At 38.6% G+C, this 20028-nt stretch overlaps 2 protein-coding genes across 2 annotated transcripts in view; one reads left to right on the top strand and one right to left on the bottom strand.

The window, feature by feature from the left end:
• Positions 1 to 8200, top strand: part of DKK3 (dickkopf WNT signaling pathway inhibitor 3) — a 28219-nt gene extending 20019 nt beyond the window's left edge. The window contains exons 3-6 of the mRNA XM_009288829.1: positions 583 to 675; positions 2739 to 2883; positions 5360 to 5516; positions 7727 to 8200. Coding sequence (XP_009287104.1) covers positions 583 to 675; positions 2739 to 2883; positions 5360 to 5516; positions 7727 to 7970 — 639 coding nt within the window. The 3' untranslated portion in view covers positions 7971 to 8200. The remainder of the gene's footprint in view (positions 1 to 582; positions 676 to 2738; positions 2884 to 5359; positions 5517 to 7726) is intronic.
• Positions 8201 to 10934: 2734 nt separating this feature from the next.
• The window catches only part of USP47 (ubiquitin specific peptidase 47), a 43815-nt gene continuing 34721 nt past the window's right edge, over positions 10935 to 20028 (bottom strand). The window contains 6 exon segments of the mRNA XM_019474526.1: positions 10935 to 12369; positions 13387 to 13517; positions 13605 to 13652; positions 15768 to 15898; positions 18323 to 18441; positions 19823 to 19938. Of these exon segments, the coding sequence (XP_019330071.1) occupies positions 12195 to 12369; positions 13387 to 13517; positions 13605 to 13652; positions 15768 to 15898; positions 18323 to 18441; positions 19823 to 19938 (720 nt within the window). The 3' untranslated portion in view covers positions 10935 to 12194.

The following is a 20028-nucleotide window of genomic DNA, read 5'->3' as shown; positions in this document are numbered from 1 at the left end:
TCCTCCACAGGCTGCAGGTGGATATCTGCTCCACCATTAACCTCCATGGGCTGCAGGGGGACAGCCTGCCTCACCATGGTCTTCACCACGGGCTGCAGGGGAATCTCTGCTCTGGCGCCTGGAGCACCTCCTCCCCCTCCTCCTTCACTGACCTTGGTGTCTGCAGAGTTGTTTCTCTCACATATTCTCACTCCTCTCTCTGGCTGCAATTGCTGTTGTGCAGGGTTTTTTTCCCCCCTCTTCTTAAATAAGTTATCTTAGAGGCGCCACCCCGCTACCAAAACCTTGCCACACAAACCCAATATCCCTGCAGAACAAGATAATTTATTTTTTTGAGGTTGCTGGTATTAATATTTATACAAGAAGTAAAGCCACCTAACACTTTTGAGACCAAAATATTTAGGTATGCCAGGGAGATAGCATTGTTCTATTACAGAACTGTGGTTGTATGAAGAACTGAAGCAAGCTTTTTTTCTTGGTTCCCAAATAAGAAATATAATCAATCAAGACCTTCTGGTATTTCAAGAAGAGGTATGGATTTCTGTTACACAGTGCAAATTACACTTTTATCCTTTTCTTCAGGAGTGTATCATTGATGAAGACTGTGAAACAGGGAAATATTGCCAGTTCTCCACCTTTGAATACAAGTGTCAGCTCTGTAAAACCCAGCATACAGTAAGTCCTGAATGAGATGTGATTTTATGTGGTCTTTAGAAACTCAATATATTAAGTTATTGTTGCTAATGTCAGCAAGTCAAAATTCACAGAAAACAAGATGCAAAGCTTTCTGCATGAGGTTCAAAAAGGATGTGTAGAGTGTTTTGGGTTGGGTTTTTTTCTGCTTGTTAACACAACTAAGTTATAAGGTTTCTGTTCTCATATGCTTTAAAACCTACACTCTGCTCCTCCTGACTCAAACTTGACTTGTTAGGTGGCCTAAGGGCAGCGTAAACTAACACATTGTAGGTTGCCAGTGGAATGGGCAAAGAGGAAATACTGTGCCAGCTTCTAACGCTCAGCTGACAGTTGGGTATTTCCAGCTCTTGATTCACAGAGAATTGCAGCAGCCTGCACTCTTCCCTTCATTGACAACTTGTACAATGCTGTAGTGCAATTGTTACTGTAAATGATCCTCTTACATGGATCACTTACATTATTTGAATCTGTGAACCTCAGGAAGCGGTAAATGCCTGTCTTTTGAGCTAAAAGATAAATGTTCTTGGTAGTAGCTATGGTTAGATTATCTTCTGTATGTGACAGGTGCCTGAGAAGTTCAGGCATTTTCTGTGGTGAAAATCCAGTTTAAGAGCAGTCTGTGGAAAAAGGCCTTTTATCTGACTGTCCCTTTTCATCTAAGTTCTGCTGATGGCCTCTTGTGAAACAAATTCAGTCCTCAAAGCATTTGCACACAGTTAAGTCTACAAGCAAGCAAACCTTGCTGTAAAGTCATGTAATCAATAAGATTATAATAATCTAAAAGCACAAGGCTGTTCCTGAAACGATTTAAATACTTATCTTGATAACTTCAGGGAGTTCTATTGACTTCAGTGGAGTGAATGCTAGCTTAAACATAAGTCCTGAATATATGCTCGTGTCATTAAGAAAGCTTATTCTTCGTATTTTAGAAAATGCTAATCTGATAATTTTTCATGTTAACATGGAGTAATTAAAAATCAAGATTGGGATGACCTAGCACCTACCCCCCCCCCCTTTCTTTGCAGTTCTCATGTAGAACATTTGTAGGATGAAGAAAGTAAAAATTGGGTCCTACACTCCTGTTGTGAAGTGAGCTCAGACTGAAGGTGGTGGGATCACATCCCTGATCTAGAACCCCCACAATTACAAAACATTTTTCTTTTTAATTAGCAGGTCTTAATAGTGCTAGCATAGTCCTACTTCTTGCTCTGTGTTAAGCATTTCCTGTAGGATCCACTGGAAAAGAAATTCTGATTTTGTTTGGCTGCCCGGACAGGGCTTTACACAGACAGAAAAAAAGCTGTTAAAAAGCTGACCTACTAGGAATCTTTAAGATGTTAATCAAACTACCTAAAAAAAGAAACAAAGTGAGACACTACTTTTACTAGGTTGATTTATTAGGTGTGTATAGTTGAAGCACTGGGACAATTGTCATACAAAGCTATGTTTAGCTAGAGATTTGCATTTCTGATTTTCAAAGAAATTTTTTTCAAAGAGATTTTTTCCCAAAGATTCTTGATTACAAATGAGGTCTGGTTCTTATTACAGCTAAAAATTGGATTTTACTAAGACTTTATTGCTTTGCTCTTTGAAAGCAATCCTTCTGAACAAATTGTAAATTCCTGACTGCATTTAACAATGGAAAAAAATCAGTAATGTTTTCCATTGATGTTTCATTTATTAATTTTTGTTTTCTTTGATTGCAAAAGGCTGTCCTGAAATCCATATTACACCGTAGGATATTTGGCCGCTAATCAATTTTCATGTAAATGCTAAAATAAGAATTTAGATTTTCTAAGATTGAAAGTATAATAGTATAGAAAGAGTGCTGTTACTCTGCTGCGGAGGTTTCCGTCTGGCAATTAGGTCTATGTATGCTTGAAGTTGAGAACCTAAGCAGTTCTGTATGACGTGCACATATTTAAAGCACATATATGCAGTTGTCTTCAGGAGCAGGGTCTAATTCTATGTTTAGCTGGCTGTTGATATATGCAATTAGTGCTAGAGTGACAGTTTTGTCACGTGCTTTTTCCATTTGCAAGCATTGCTCACGGGATGTTGAATGCTGTGGAGACCAGCTTTGCGTTTGGGGTGAGTGCAGGAAATCCACTTCAAAAGGAGAGAACGGCACCATTTGTGAGAACCAACATGACTGCAACCCTGGAATGTGCTGTGCTTTTCAGAAAGGTACAGAGGTTTTGCTTTTTATCCTATTCATTTTATAATACAGGAGTGTTAATATTTAGCTCTTTTGCCTGGGTGAAGTGGTTAAATCTCTACAGAATCAATAGGTCATTCTGCTTTGGCCTGTGGAGCACACCATGTTAACTTCATTACAAAAGTTTAATAGAATTAGGAGTGAGAAACAGTCTGATAGGGCTGCACAATGGTGAAAGAAAAGCCTATTGCACGCTAGAGATGAGACCAGCATGAGAAGCACAAAAATCTACTGTTTCTAAAGGAGAGTCTCAGTCATTCAAAAGTAGCAGAGCTGTGTGTCAAATTTTCCCCCAATAGAGCAAAAATAAGAGATCTTAAAACATACAAGAGAAATTAATGAGAATTATTGAAAGTGGCTTCTCCTTCCCATCAGCAAGCAGACCATCAGAATCAGACCACAGATAACATTTCATACTCCAAGTTTTATATGAGCCTTCCAGGGCACCACGCTATGCAATACTGACGGGACAGCCAAGATACATAGAGAAATGATGTTCCAGATTTTGTTGTCAGTCCACATGGGAACACAAAACTTGATTTACAGAAGGGAGGAGAAAATATCAGGCCTGAAATCAGTCCTAAATCCTGCCTGGTCAGGGCTCAACTTCTGCTGTTTTATACCCATACTAGTTCCTCGCTGCTTTTGGCATAGTTCACCTTAATTTTGTAGTGATGGGATACAATTGCAACCATCTTTCTACATACTTCTCTAGACAGCTTTTTTCCTGTCTCTTGCTATGAGCAAGTGTTGACCTTGTACCTTCGCTGCTGGTTGGGCTGCGTGTCCCGCCATCAGGCTGCTGGTGGATCAGGCTACTAGGGCATTTCAGGAAAACAAAGGAGAAAGCTCAAACACCATTTAAAGGCACATGGGTCTGCTCAGCTTTTCCTTGTTAATTTTGAGCATTACATATTGGACCTTTGATGATAATAAGTTCGATTTCAGCAAGTTTTGGTTAGAGCAGGGTTTTTTCTTTTTTCCCTTTCATCAGGTTTCTGCCTAAAGCAGTTACAGGTTTTGCCAAGCTCTGTCAGAGATTTCTTTGTACTCTGATTCTGAAATGAGCACTTTTAAATAAACACCTGTTACCTTCACCATGCAGGACTGAATCAGCTTATGCTGCAGCAATGAGTAAATTAGTAGTATGCATCCCATTGGTGTTAGTAGCACTACGCTAGTCTACTGTGAGGGTAATACTGCTTCTGTAACCCCGATTTCCTATGGGATCCAAACAAGCTGTGTCTTCATGATGATTGTTTCAGCTGCATAATACATTCACACTAATGTGAGAGTAAGTTAGTGCTTGGCTTGAAATGAAATTTAGTACAAACCTGTAACTCAGAAAGGAACAATACAATAGATAAGAATATTGACTAAAATTGATGGAACACTTATTAAAACTTTAAATAGAGCTATTGATTAATAACAATGAATTTTTATTCTCTATGGTTGTCTGCTTTAGCAGTGCTTTAGGGTTTTTCAGGTTAGGCCTAACCTTGAGGCCTTTCTCCATCACTAGAGTATTGCAAAAGGTTGTCCTAATAAAGATTGGACTTCTTTACATGTGTATTTTTATATAAAACTGTAGTAAACTATGGAGCATTTGCTGTTTAAGATATAATCTGTTTTGGAATTAGGAACTGATAAGTCATGTGTATCAAAGCATATGTGTGTGTGTATATGCATTTTGACCAAGCCTGTTTTAAAAACTTAAATTCTGAACTCTTCACATATTTTATTCTGCCATACCACAAAAAATGAGGCGAATGAAGACAAGAGGAGGAAGGGAGGTTTGATAGGAACATCTGGACAAGCTGAATTCAAGATTGACACTATAAGTTACTAGCATCAGGAAACCCAAATGACTTATCCTTCTAAATAATTTCTTACACAGGTTGAAATTCACCCCTGTGCAGAAACAAGGGTGCCAAGCCCCAAATGCCAGCAGACAGCTTTGTGTATTGTAAAGTTACTGTAACAAATTAAATGGCTGAGTAGTAGTTCTTGTAACCTCATTATTTAGTCTCTGAACAATTGCTCTGTATTTGTAACCTCTGCAAAGAAATAGAAAAAATAAGTCCTAAAATAGAGATATGATTTTAAACCATAAATGCTCTGCATTGCAAAGAATTCACTGTAATGTTAGTTTTCTTTTAGAACAGTCTTCCAAATCTCCAAGGGATGGAGTTGTGCAGTACTACTGTATTGACAGTAGTGAAGAAGCAGGAGTTGATCTTGCTCATTAAGCATAAACTTCAAATGTCTTACTTCCACCTAGTGGAAAGAACATCAAGTTACGGCTCCCTAACACATAAGGGAACTTAAAAGGAGGTCAAGTCTGTCCTTTTATATCTTGCATGTAGACTTAAAGACTAGGTCATCTCAGTTTAGCAGACAGACAGTTAACGACTTCTCATAAAATTAATTTACTCTGGCATGCAGAACTACTGTTTCCTGTGTGCACTCCATTACCTGAAGAAGGTGAACCCTGCCATGATCCTTCAAACAGACTTCTCAACCTGATCACCTGGGAACTGGAACCCGATGGAGTACTTGAGCAATGCCCATGCGCAAGTGGCTTGATCTGCCAACCTCAGAGGTAAAGATCAAAACTGGGCGGGCAAGCAAGCAAGCTGCTTGAAATTTTTGAGGGGTCTCTTTCTGTGGTAAATAGATGCAGAATTTGCAGATTCTTCCACACTAGAAAGTATTTTGACCGCTTTTCTCATCAGTAGCCTTGAAACTTTCTCAAACTTACTGCTCACCTTAATCCAGCGTGAATTAAGTTTGTGTACCAGGCTGGTGCTGCTTTTTAATCAATCAGAAAGTACTAACAGTTGTCGAGATGCATCATTCCAATTTAATTCTCTACATACAGCTCTTGTCCACAACTTTCTATGTTAGATCGGGATTCTCTTAGATGTTTTGCTTGCTTTCATACATAAGACATATTAAAGACATTTTAATACATGCAGTAAGTATAAACAGGCACGTTCCTGTACTATTGATCAACTGTACAGAAGGTCATTTCTATCACAAGAGAAAAAAAGGTATCTTTGCTTGCACTTTCCTTCAGTTTCAAACTAACCTGAGAAGCCAGTTTCCCTACAGCTGACTTATAATCTGCTGTTCAGACTTGAAACACTTCATACTGTGCAGACTTCTTCAGTATCGAGTTTCACGGAATAGGAAGCAGGCTGACTCCGTATTGTCGGCTAGAAGCTAAAACCTTTAATATATCATGCCTTTAATAATTCTTTAAAAGGACAGTTATTTGCATTATCTGCAATTTCATTAGGAGAAAGTGAGATTTCAGTCAAAGCATTTTTAGAAAATTTACATGTTATCGATGAAATAAGCTCTCCAAGTTTGTTCCTACACTACCATTTTCATTACATTAACTTTCAACAAGACACCATAGCTGTGACAGAGATGTAGATTAATATTTCTCTCTTCTTCTGTGTCCAACTGTTTCTACATTTTTTTCATGCATGGAAAGTAACTGGATAACATTTTGTTTCATAAATGTGACCTAAGGAAGCAAGCAGAGTTGATCCCATCCTTTCCAGCACCAAAATTTTAGTTAATGTGCAAGTACCATTAACCTCAGGGAAGGTAAGTCGGCAAATGTCATGTCTAGTAAGAAGGAAAACATTTCAGATGAAGATACAGAAATACAGAAATGAATTAGGGTGCGAGTATAACTGAACTGTCCAGCTATAGTCACAAGAATTATTTATCTGTTTAGGGTTATCACAAATACAGCAATACTGTGCATACCACCTGCCTGTGACTCGCATGGACAGTAAGATAAAGCTGCTTCTGTGAATTTACGTGCTGAATTTGAAGATTCAGATATTTTTTATTAAAAGAAACAGCGCATCTCTGCTTGAAATGGCCCTTGGCTAAATATTACTAGTGAGTGATAAACACAAACTACCAGATTATATCCTAGAGAATACGGGGATAGTCTGCCCACAAACAGAAGTCTTAGAACTCCTAGAAAGCAAAACATACAAGCATTCAAAGCGTACACAAAATAAGCTTCAGGAACATCTTTAGTTCATTTACCCTTTGTTTCCAGCGAAAGAAGCTGCAGCTGTAAGCAGTTGTTGAGGGGTGCCTGGCACAAGCAGTGGTCACCTTGCACTGTCACAAGAACCCGTAGCCCTGTTCTGTCCCATGCAGTGCAGAGAGATAGCGGATGCACCGTGATCAAGTTCTATTCCCCTGCCTCTTGTCAACAAATATAAGTCATTCTTGTTCCCTTTTAAAGTTCCTACAACAAATGTGGGATGTTTGTTTGCAGGCAACCGAAGCCACTTTTCAAAACAAAGACAGCAGCAAATACAGCTATTACACTATCCTATTTAGAACCAAATATATAAATAACGCTCACAGTTTTCTCAACTCTACAGCTTGATGGCAAACAATGTTTCTTCTGCATTCCTTTTAAGCTGGAGTATCATGTTCCTTAACTTGGCATTATGACATGAGCAGAAAGGACTAGTCACCGTGATTGTAGGTAGAAGGGCCAGATTGTGCCAAGGTCCACTGCCATCTTGTGTCCCCGTATCATTTTTTGCTATTAGGATCTTTGTTCTAGCTCTGTATGTGGAAATCTCATCTTTAACTCTCCAGCTGTCAAGCACGTAAAAACCAGATGTTTATGAAGTCAGTATGGTAGATCTGACAGTATTATACATTTAACATGCTTTCATGTGGGGAGGGAATGAAGAATTTTATTAAGGACCTAGCAAAAGAATGTGAAAGATGTACTATATGACGAGATGTCTCTTTTTCCAACAGCCACAGCACTACATCTGTGTGTGAACCGTCTGCCAACGAAACCAGGAATAATGAAAAAGAAGATCCCTTAATCATGGATGAGATGCCATTTCTCAGCTTGATACCCAGAGATATTCTTTCTGATTATGAAGAAAGCAGTGTCATTCAGGAAGTGCGTAAGGAATTAGAAAGTCTGGAGGACCAAGCCGGTTTGAAGCCTGAGCCTGACTCAGCTCAAGACCTGTTTTTGGGAGATGAAATTTAAAGTCCAATCACCAGACAGTTTAGTTAGTTATTTCTAGAAATTTTTGTCTAGTGTCTTGCTTATATAAACCCTAAACACATACTGCTGGATAGAAGTGCAATAAACAAGGTCTTCAATGAGCATCCTTTTCTGTGCACCAAACCTGCATGTTCAAATTATTGTTGAATTCGTTCAATCCTTGGACCAAACCTTCTGTCAAAGACAAATGAGAAATATATCAGTGTTTCTTCTGGATTAGTACTTTCCCCTTGTACATTAGAAATAAACTTATCAGTACTTGTACTCCTTAAAAAAATACATATAAGCATAAATAATCTTAAGTTATTAGTGACTGTAGAGTGACTTTTGAGTACATATGTTTAGAATTGTTTCTTTTTCTAGGGTAAGAACCATCTACTTTGGACTGGTTTAGTCATTGATTTTAAGCAATTTTTTATTTTTTCTTTAGAAAATATAATCAGTGAAGCTGCAACAGAGATTCCGGGTGTCATGTCCCCCCCACCACACACAGATTGTGGAAGGATGGAAAGAGATAAAGGATGCTTACCCTTTTAGATGAATATACCCGGAGCTTCTTTTCAGCTGTGTACAATGGATGCCATCTGTCCTGCAGCAGCCTTCAGTGTAACTTGAAAACTGGTGTTCCATAGCTAGAGTATCCCTTGCGTTTTATACGTTCACATACCATGGTCATTGGCCTCCCCCACTACATATGGGGCATACATCAAAAAAGCCTACAACATTTTCCATATAAGTAACAAATACTGTGTACATACTTACATCCATATGACACGTTGGTTTCTATATAGGAACTTTCAACTTCACTGTTCAGGGCTCTCTCTCTCAAGGGCAAAATAAACTATTTAAAATTGCAGAACAGCCAAATGGGCTGAATACAGAGAGTACAGATTCTCTGTTGTACACCGAGTCTGTCGGTATCAATATATAGAAGAATAGTGCAGCTACAGTTACAAGGCTATGCCTAAGCTAGAGCTAAATACAGTGCGCCACATATATGGCAGCATTCTGCACTGCATGAACATACTTCTTGGGTAGTAATGATTAAAGGATCTGTTGACTATACTCCATCATCACCTACCCTTTTTGAGAGAGAGAGGCAGTGAACATAAATTCATTACTTCAGTTTAGCAGTAAGCCAACTTAAATAGCTTCTTGTATTTAGAGACTTGTGCTTCTCCTACTTGATTCTATTACATCCAGAGAAAATTCTTTGAGAAATAGTTTGTGCTTTTAATACACTTCATAGGCATAAATCTGTGCATGTTACAAAATGTGATCATCATTGGCATCTTAACAGGTCACTGATTTCTTAAATCGATAGCAATCCAAACTCCCCAGCTCCCAGCCGCTCAACAAACAGGTTGCTACAATGGCTTTTCCACTATTAATGTTTTTTTGGCGTATAGATTTCACCATCTGTTGTTTCACATGGTTAAAGATGACATGAGGCTCCAGCCAAGTAACTTTTCATGGAGCTTCTTCCCAAATAATCCCTACCGCTATGTCTAATTTGGAACAGTAAAGCACCAACAACTTAACAAGAACAGCTACAAGACTGTGCTACTAGCCTGCAAGTCCTTCACTGCTTCTGGTTTATGAAAGCTTTTCAACAAATTCCTTGGGTACCAGAATTAAATGTTAACCATTATCATTATGAACAGGAAGGACACTTCATCAGAACAGTCTGACTTAATTTAAGGATTCATTTCTACCACCAATTCTCACACCAACACACGCACACATACGCATGCTCAGAGCTCACTGAATTTACCTGTCCTTTCTATCCCTAATAAAATGATTGTGCTTTAGAGGCAGCCCATCTATACAAAGAGAATTAAATATCATTGCAATTTTCCTGTTAAAAAATACTTCATAAAAGCAGTAATTGTCTGTAAATACTGCCCTACTTAAGGATAACATTATTCAATCCCTGAAAGAAAGTGTTAGTATTCATCCGAAGTTCCGTAAGATTTCTGCTGAAGTAAGCAAATTAGAAACTCAAGGCTTTTCATTTCTTTAAAATGCCCATGGCCAAACTCAAAAATGTTTGACATGATCAGAATGTAAAGCAGATGCTGAAAAATGTCTCCCAGAACAACCCAGAATATATTCCAGCACACTTACGCAGAAGGAAGTGCACCACTGGACAGGAAATCATAAGGATGCCCCTCAGTCCTCTATCCAGACTTCTGTCAAGAGTTACAGGTTTAAAATTAACTTCTTCAAAGTAGTTCCCAACGGAAGCTTCCTAAATAGGGCTAGAGATTAAGCAAGCAGTTTTTGGAATTCTTTTCTTAACCCTGCTTTATTCCATCTCTAGATTTTTGCCTCTCCAAATGTCCAGGACCCATCTGATAGTTAATTTTTTTCTCTCTTCCAAAACCTCCAAGGATCCTTCAGCAGCCTATATACATAAGTAAATGGTAGTTTAATGAAGTACTCTACCTGCTGGGTGGTACTCACTCCATGCTTCCTTTGCTCCTGCTTCCACCTCATCTATGTTGGACAAGAGGTGGCACAGGTCAAACAGAAGCGGAAGAACGAGGGAATTCCTCTGCGCAGCGCCTGGTTTTCAAGCTGCCAGATTCCTCAGGATTTTTAGGTTGCTGTGGGTCAGCATGCAAGGAAGAACTGAACATTCAGTTACTCTCTCCTCTCTGGAGCAGAACTTAGCTGCCAATCACATCTGGAACTTAGAAGTTTCACTGGTGAGGAATTCAATTCTGGAAAAGGAATCTTACAGTTGAAGGAAAATTTGGTGCGAATATAAGCAAAGAGGAGCAGCAGACAGGCTACAAAACACTTCCTGCAATACTGTGTACACACATGGGGGGGTGCATATACACACATATATACCCACAGCCTTACAATTCTGACATTGCCTTGAGAAGTCTGTATTTCCATGAAATAGTTGCATAATTTTTCAAATAAAACCCACAGCACTTAATGATTAAAATAACACAACAGAATGAACAAATGTTTTATTGGCATGTTCATTGTTGTAAACAGCATCCGGCATGAAAAAGTTTACCAAAATCTTGTGATTGTTATAAATTAGGTGGTTTTCCAAAAACTACGGAGAATTGTTCTCTATTGATCTTTATGGACCAAAGCAAAAAATTGCTGTTCCTAGGCTTTGCAATGAAATCATGTTGACTGCATCAGTCTCTGTACCACAACCTGAACTACCGAGTTTCTATGTTGAGGTGTTAGAGGTTGCCCCGATATTTGACTACATATAGCTACGGAATCAACTCTGGGAAAAATAAAATGACTTTCAGTGGGTGGAGAAGATGCAAACTTGTAATAGTCTCAAAAACAAAATGTACAAAAAGTAGCTGAACAAACAAAAACTTCATTAACAAGGGGAAATACAACCCTAAACTACCCAGCATCGTCAAACATAAAATGAATACAAATTTAAATAGGTAACTATACTTCCAAATGTACACAACGAATGTTGATATGTGAAAAGAAATACCATAGTAAATAGCTGAACTGCAGTTCTGTTGAATGTATAGGGCAAATTTTATTTACACATTGAACGCAATATAATAGAGCTGCTCATCGGCTTCCGTAACCTATTAAAAACCAGTTTACCTTACAACAGCACTGCTGCAAAATGAACCAACACCTGCTGGCAGCTTTCTGCAGACACCTCTCAGCCTACCTGTTTTATGGAAGAATATTCTAAAACCTTATACGTGCAGCACTTCCATTTCATCTTCGACCCTTTTCTGCTGCTTTTCTACAACCAATGTGTTAACATTTACTTCAGACTCTCTGATGAGGTAATGCGTGTATCAGTGAAACAAACAAAAAAGGATTCTTTCATGGCCTTTGCACAGCTTTTATTATTAAGCTATGAGTATCCTGTTTGAGGCTAGTTTCACTAGCTACTATGTGCACACTGTCCTCAAAAATTACCACTCGTTTCCCTCCCCGCCCACTTTTTAGTTCCAATCTTTTATTTGCACATCCCTTTTAGCTTTACAGTACATTTGACTATAGTGCACAACATGATTCCAAGTCAAACAGTGACCCAACGGGGCACTGCGCTTCTGATTGGTAACACAGCCCAATCAGTGCTGGTGTCAGCGCTTTACACCTAATGAGTGTCCTGCCGTAATGGCACTACACAGTAGTAGTGAACCTTTTTATTTTAAACAAAAAAATTCCCCAGGGAAAATGCTATAGCGAGTATCAGTCTTGAGTCAAATCTTTATTTGGTGCTCCGTCCAGATAAATTTTTAGTGCTTTTTCTTTACGAGGAGAGTAGGTTACCCGGTGTCCAGTTTTCTGGAGTCTGCTGCTTTCTTTTTTCATCAGTTCATTTCTCTGCTCATCTGTTAATTCCATTAATTCTTCAGTTTTATCCCTACAATGTGAATATATATGTTAAAAAGTTTAGATTAATACAATAACCATAATTAGATTTCTGTAATTTTTTCACTTGGAGCAACCTGGTAAAAAACACAACTAAACATAATGCTCCTTACAGATTATTTTCTTCTTCTCCAGAACCTAACAATCTGTCTAAACCTGCTTTTCTAAGACAGACGTTCAGTATTCTAACTGACAGCAGACCCAGGGGAAAGCAGCAAGAAACAAGCCTGTACTCCTCCATCTACCTGGTAACTCCTATTCTTTGTAGGCAACTACGACTCTGCTCTCCATCGGTCACAGTGCCAACAGTTGGAAGCAGCATGTCAGCCAGCCCCTACAAGAAACTCCCAGCCACTCTCCCAAATCTTTTTCTTCAAGGCCAGCACATTACCAGCCAGCTGTTTCCCCCAAACCCAAGTGTAATTATGAAAAACAGCGTAGGAGCAATGTGTTCATAAGGTTGCCCCACCCTCCAAGTTTAGCAGAAATGACAATATTCAAGCTCTTCGTCCTCAAATAGTGCCTTTGGGCTACTGCCGCCAGCTGATGAACATTTTTCATGTTAATGAAATTTTCATCATAACATCCTTTTTTCCAAAGAAGCCATACTAATTTCTCAAAGAAATAAACTTGGAAAATAAAATCCTTGCTCTCTAAAAACTATGGCAAGACTCTCACAGACTCCACAAGGGATATGGTTCTATTTAAAGAGATTAAATCCAGATACACACTAAAGCACAGCAACTAGTTTTGTGTTCAGCGTTATTTTCAATGGTTTGGGAGGGAGGACTGAATAAAAGGGTGCGGTGTTTGTTTTCTTAAACAATAAACATAATTAATATTCAGGTTTTTAGGAAGCTGAGGAGCACAAACATCTCAGCTCAATGTTTTAAACCCTCTTTCCTTTAAGACACTAGGGTATTTTTATGCTTCTGTTGATTACATCACCCCGCAAATCTTATACACAGATTTTTTTGCATGTTTTATTATACTGTAATAAGATACATACCTATAAAATATTACTGCACCATCATCACAAATGTACAGAGGCCAGACATTCAACGTAGATACTTTAGGATTCCAGTCCAAGTCTTGGTGAATCTCTAGTATGGAAATGTCGCATGGAAACGTTCCTCTACCCTGAGAAGCAGCACTTACTTAGTGAATAACACTCATAATCACACATCCATGCCATTAAAAGGTAAAAATAGACAAAATCTTACTTACCTTTGCAAATTCTATGTTTTCTAAGGGTATTCCACTTATTTCACTCAGCTGTGAAGCGAAGAAAAATGGTGGATTTAATACTATTCCACAATAACGTTACACAGTGTCTACATAAAGTCAACAGACCCGCCAAATCTAGAAGTCAGTTGAAATATTTGGAAGTCCTCCAATGATCCAAAGTATTAGTACAAAATTACAGTGACAAGGTACAAATTTCTTCCACTTCTGAAGTTACCAGCGTGTCACAAGTGACACTTGCTGTGATAGCATTTCATCACACTTCTCTTAACAGTGAAGGGGTGACAGAAAAACGTTAATAGAAACAATTAATTAGTAACAGCCAAGTTCCAAGATACAAGGAGACCAACTGCCTCACGTTAAACCTTCAGGTCTATCAGCTAGCCCTCAGCAGTTTCCCTGTACGAAAGGAAAACTATTATCCAGCCAGCCTGGGAGCAGGCAAAGCCATGAAATATGCATGACAAACCCATCTCCATACACCTGCACGTCCTCCCATAACCACCCCACAGTTCCCCAACAAGCACCACTGGCCGCTCTTCCCCCTTGCAACTGCCCCTGCCATGCACCTCCCTGGTGCACCCCCTGTCCCCCACTGCCACTGCCCAGTCCTACCTAGCACCTGTCACAGGGTCACCCAGCTGTGCCTGGCACAGCCTCGGCGGAGCCCTCCCTCTGCTGAACAGTCTCATGGTGCTTAACTCAAAAGTCTCATCACGCCCTTAACTCAAGTGCAGGCTGCAGTCTCGTCTCCATAGCAATGCAGACACTAACTTCGATTTGTGTTTATCTCTGGCTGCTTATTTTCCCAAAGCTTGAAGAGATTTCCTCTCTAAGATTCTTGCCTCTTTCAAATCCGCTGTTAAAACAGACGTGTTCAAATTAAACTGATGGTGAGAAAAGACTAACAGCCAGTGTAATTTTCTAACTCTCATTTCCTTAGGAAGCTAGGATGGATAAACAATACTGACAAAAGCCAGACAAGTTCTGAAATGTATTAGTCCTACGCTCTGCTAATAAAATTTGTCTGAAAGAGAAGAGCTGGCTGAACGCATCTGTTACTACAGACGTGTCAAATTCAAGTTTCTCTTATTACTGGTGGGAGTAAAAGGGTTAAGGCCTCTCAGAGAGAATGCTGCTAAAATGGCTCCCTGCACATCAATTCTTAAGACAAGAAAACAAGAACCACCAACTCTTTCTTCAGATACAAGTGAAGAGGAAATCTTGACGACTGCATGCAAGAACCTGTAGTCATAACTTCATTTCTACCTGAAGAATACGAGAAACCAGTCCATAGCTTAATCTGTGTAGGTACACAAATCCAAGGCTGTTGCATTCTATGGTAGCTGAACAACGTTCCTCTTTCCAGCCTATGAACTAACCTCTAATTTACAAGCGCTGAGTGTTTTAGTAAGGTAAGACTTTGGCAGACTTCACTGATACTAGGATTTTTGCCAGCCTCAGCATCCAAGGTGGCCTTCTTACATCTCGGTGTTGCCACATATAAATAACCATTTCTCTAAGAATGGAACCCTGTGATATACTGGATTAATAAAATAGTCTCAATACGAGACACACTTCCACTCTAGACTTCTGCTAGGATGGCACATGTCTGCTTACCTGTTAGAGGGTTCTGGCCTTAAGGGAAAAAAAAAAATACCAAAGTCATGTTTCTTTCCAACCAAAATGTAGTTCAATCTACTTGGTACAGTTACACTGTCCCTGAGGAACAGCTCTCAAATTCAAATATGAAGAGGCTGAAAGGTTTGGTATTTTGGAATACCAAAATACTGGCTTGAAAAAACAGAGTGACAATAGTTTAGCTTTTCTTTCACATGTGCTCTTCAAGGATAAGGGACACAGGTAATGTTGTGCTTCTTAAACTTCAAGATAGGACCTTTTTTTTTTTTTGCATGCATTCACCTAAATACTTTGATACCAGACCATTATATGACACTAAGAACTAAAGCTGATAATTCATATGGCTTTGGTAATAGGATGGGACAGGTTCTCAGTTCCTGGGAAAAAAAATAATCACCACGCAACAAGATTTTTGTAGCTATGACATCTCTCTGCTTCCCAACAGAAGACATCAATAAGGCTCTTGGAAACCACAAGAAACTTGCATCGTGTTGCACATTTTACCTTCTCTTTTAATTCTTCAACACTGCTGCTTTCTAGCACTACTTCCTGGAAAGAATCTAGTTTCATCTCTGATGGCCTCCATCGTCTCGATAAAACAGCAAGTTGTGACATGGATTTCATCTTTTCTACTCCTAGGAAAGAAAGAAGGAAATAGCCTATTTAAAATTAGGGGTTTTTCCATAGCACAAGCATATTCAAATATGGAAGAGTACACTACATACACACACAAGCTAAGTAACCCAGTAATTGTGCTGCAAGTAGTCCACCAAAAAAAAAAGGGAAGAAGGGACTAGGATTTAGTTGAACTTTTCTTTATCATCAACAACTCCTTTCAAAGAATTTTTCATAGATGGCATCTCTTATGAGCCATGCCATTTATTCTTCTTAAGAGCCTGTTTTTCCATCACACCCAGCTTGGTTACACATACAGTATCTATCCACCTAACCAGAGGCTGACCTCCAGATCTTGCATTTGGATGAGACCTTCCCTCAACAATCTGGTATTTATTCATGTGCTTCACTTTCTTTACCAAAATAAGCTTTCCATGTTTGACTTCTAGATTTCACACACTAACTATACACTTGTTATTAAAGCCTGCTTTACACCTACCACCTTGAAGAGCTTTAGTATGTACTGCCTCCAGCCTTTTTATATCAGTTTCAGGTAACAGCTTTCTCTGGTTGACAGAGTAATACTATTAATGTTACAATCAGATAAGCAGAAGTGATAACGAAGGGCTGATTTTATTTTTGGTCTAAATCAGACTACAATTTTGTAATTTAGCATGCAGAACTTGTGACATAAACATTTACGTCTACCATTACATGCTTGTTTTGCATGAAACCACCACCACTGTTTAAGCTTCTCCCTAAATACCTTCTACAGGCTTGCCTATGACTACATTTGTGCTGCCTTTCAACACTAACGTATTGTCCGAAATGAAGATACAGCCACCTAGTGCTTCTTGGCATTTATTTCAAGTCTGAAGCAATTACATAAGTTTTCTTCAGAGCCAGAGAATAACTAATTTAAATATGTCTGCAACAGCGTGATGTAAAGCTGCTATGCTAAGAAACTTAACTGTAAATTATTCTAAGTTGCCTTATTTACCTGCCTAATGTCTTCAGCATCTAGCTGAAGAACAAGATGAAAGCAATGGTGACGGTGGAAGGCCTTACAAACCCTAACTTAAAGCAGCTGCCTTTACACTCTTTCAACAACCTCTGTGGTAGCAGCGGGTACCTACAACTTAATTTTCACAGAATGTAGTAGGATCTAGCTGCATCTTCTACAACTGGATTAAAGTAGCACCTTTTGGGCAGAGCTAGACAGTTATACAAGATATTACAGAATACTTGGAAGCCCTGTAGTCCATAATATAGCACCTCTGTGAACTAGGTGGGCTGCACTGGTCTAAAGTAGTACCTCCGAGACCTACTCACTACAGAAACAGTACAGCAATTAATCTAAAACTAATTCAAAAATATTTAAAACTGCAAAGTTTTAACTGAAGTGTGAGCTCATACATATGTCTATAGGAATCTGCAGGCCTCCTGAACCTCCCATGTTCATTTCAAAGTTTTGTACTTGCATTGGCACAATTTTGTTAAAAATTAAAAATACCAGGATTGAACACAGCTGCCAAGATACTGGAGTAACAGCTAAATGAGACTTCTTAAGCCAGGTATGCTTCTGGACAAAGTTCCTGAGTGAACGGAATTCACATTCTTCATCATCCATTAACAGAAATATCTGTTAATCTAGAGGAAAAACAGCATGGCCTACTTTTTGCCCCTTAAGTTATGCTTTTGCATTCAGAATCCAAATTTTAAATGTATATGCAAAGGATAGCTTAAGAAATGCCATATTTTTAATGATATTTAAGCAGAAATTAAGAAACAATCTGCTCTCTAACATTTGTTCTGATGTTGTTGTTCTGATGACCAAGGTCTGTTCAAAAAGTTAGCACTTCATGACAGAAAATGAATGTTTTTTGACTCCTGTCAAAAATACTACGACTGAACAGCTCTGCTGACTTTAAAAACAAATTATGTATGTATTATGTATATACATACACACACACACACTTCAGCTAACTACTATCACCACCAATACTAGTCCAAAAATTAAATACAAATAAAAGCTTAACGTATAGGCATTCCTACAGTTTTTATGTACAATGAAAGCATACACATGCAAAAAACTGCCTACAGTACTACAGTATGTCCAACAGTTTCCAATAAACATACAAAACAGTACTGCTATTAGACCTTTAGCACATCGTAGCCACAGGAAATCTGCACTTGCACAATCCCCCCCCAGCTTCATGCAAAGCTTTTATTGTTTTTAATTCTTTTTGCTTCTATTTTTTTTCTAATAAAATGCTATTAAAATGTCAGATTTTTGCTTCTATTTTTTTTCTAATAAAATGCTGTTAAAATGTCAGTAATCTTTAAAAAAGGAAAAAAGGGAAAGTATATTTTCCAATGTTCTCTAAAGAAAAAAAAATCTCTAACGTTATCTTTACTTTCTCTTCACACTATATCATTATTACCATCAAGTATTTCTAAGAAGACCTCCCAATTGCTTGAAATATTGATATCTTCTTCATAGATATGATAATCCAGAAACACAGTGCCTGGGTTCTTCCAGGTTTTCTTTCGTAGGCGAAACCTGTAAATACATCACAAAGAAAACACTTGAGTTTTTATCTGCTCATAAACACTTACCACTGCCAGAGATCAAAACTTAATATTTTCTGACAAAACTGAAATACAACTCATTTACGCAAGGTTTGGTTAGGTTTATTAAGGAATGAGTTTAACATTCTGAAATAGTCCTGACAGCAAGGTACCACTACAGCCTTTTAGTGCTGCATCATTCATAAACACAAGGAAGACAAGCCTGTGTTGTGCTTGTTCAGTGCAAGAAACAAGTAGGGATTTAGAGGAAGAAAACAGTTTCCTATTTAGGATAAGAAAACAGAATATTCCCATAACACTTCTGACAATAGCGCTGCTCCTCCCCCCCCCCCGCTTTTTTTTTTTTTTTTTGAGAGGTAAGGAGGAAAGAAGGGAAGAGGTGGAGGATTAAAGAGGATTGGTGTCTGATTTATGTACTTAGTTCTACTGCATCAATACAGTGACAATATAAAAGGATAAGCTTTAATTTAGATACGGAGGTAAATAAAGGTATAAACAAGTAAAATGAGATTAAACACAAGTACAAAACTTTAATTGTAATGGTTTCTCCACACACAAAAGCAGACAAATTTTGTGATGTGCTCCATAATTATAGGGCACTAAAACATAACCCAAGCATGGCACTCAAAAATCCTTTGGCCCAGTCATGGTGAGGAAAGGCAAAAAAACTGGTCCAGATCTAGGTTTCTACTCCTTTTCTCAACAGGAAAGGGCCAACACTTGTCTTCCAGTGTTTTGCTCCAGCCTGATTTTAGGCATATGTCAAGGCCCCACCATCTTGCTTACCACATCTTACAGGTTTTTCTTCATTCCAGTAAATACGGTGTCAGCTGTTCCGCAGTACCTACCACGTCACTTGTAACCAACAGTAGAGAGTATGTGGAAGCAAGGCCCCAAAGTGAGTTCAGCCTTGATGAGATAACCGATTATGGGTAAAGAGTGCTATATCACTGCTGTACTCACACCCTATGATAATGCACGAGGCAGTTTGCTGCAGTGACCTACACTGAGCCTGCATCTAGAGAGAAGGTGGCTTTTGTGAACTGATTTACTTAATGCTCTCCTTTCTGAAGAACATCACCCTTAGAGAGAATAAAACTTCTCGGGTCTAAACCTGTAGACATGTTGCACACAGGCAATTCTATGTAAATATTATTCCCTGTATCATTCTACATGAGATGAAAGCCAAGAATTGCTAAATTAATGTTTGTATTCACAATCCGATTCAAAGACCACAGTAACTTACCTCTGCTCCTTTCATAACTTCCTTTCTCCACAAGAGGAAAAAAAAAACCCACCACATTTTAAAGTAATATTTAATCAGGTAACTTCACGGATTGCAGTCTCTTTACCTGTCAATTGTCAAGTCTAGGCCACATTGTTCTCGAAGCTGAGGAAGCAGCTCCTCTTTTGACTGTCGGACAGTCATTCCTTTAGCAAAAACTGCATCTAGAAGAAACTTGCATGGCTGTGAACATAAATAGAAAGTGATTAAAGACAATTTTTTTTAACAGAAAAAAGTAGATTTGCCTCCTGTTCAAGTTTTGTGACCAGTCCC

The sequence above is a fragment of the Aptenodytes forsteri genome, unplaced genomic scaffold, assembly GCF_000699145.1.
Source record: "Aptenodytes forsteri isolate BGI_AS27 unplaced genomic scaffold, ASM69914v1 Scaffold8, whole genome shotgun sequence".
NCBI lineage: Eukaryota > Metazoa > Chordata > Aves > Sphenisciformes > Spheniscidae > Aptenodytes > Aptenodytes forsteri.
Note: the sequence above shows the minus strand (reverse complement) of the source record. Positions and strands in the feature narration are given on the sequence as shown.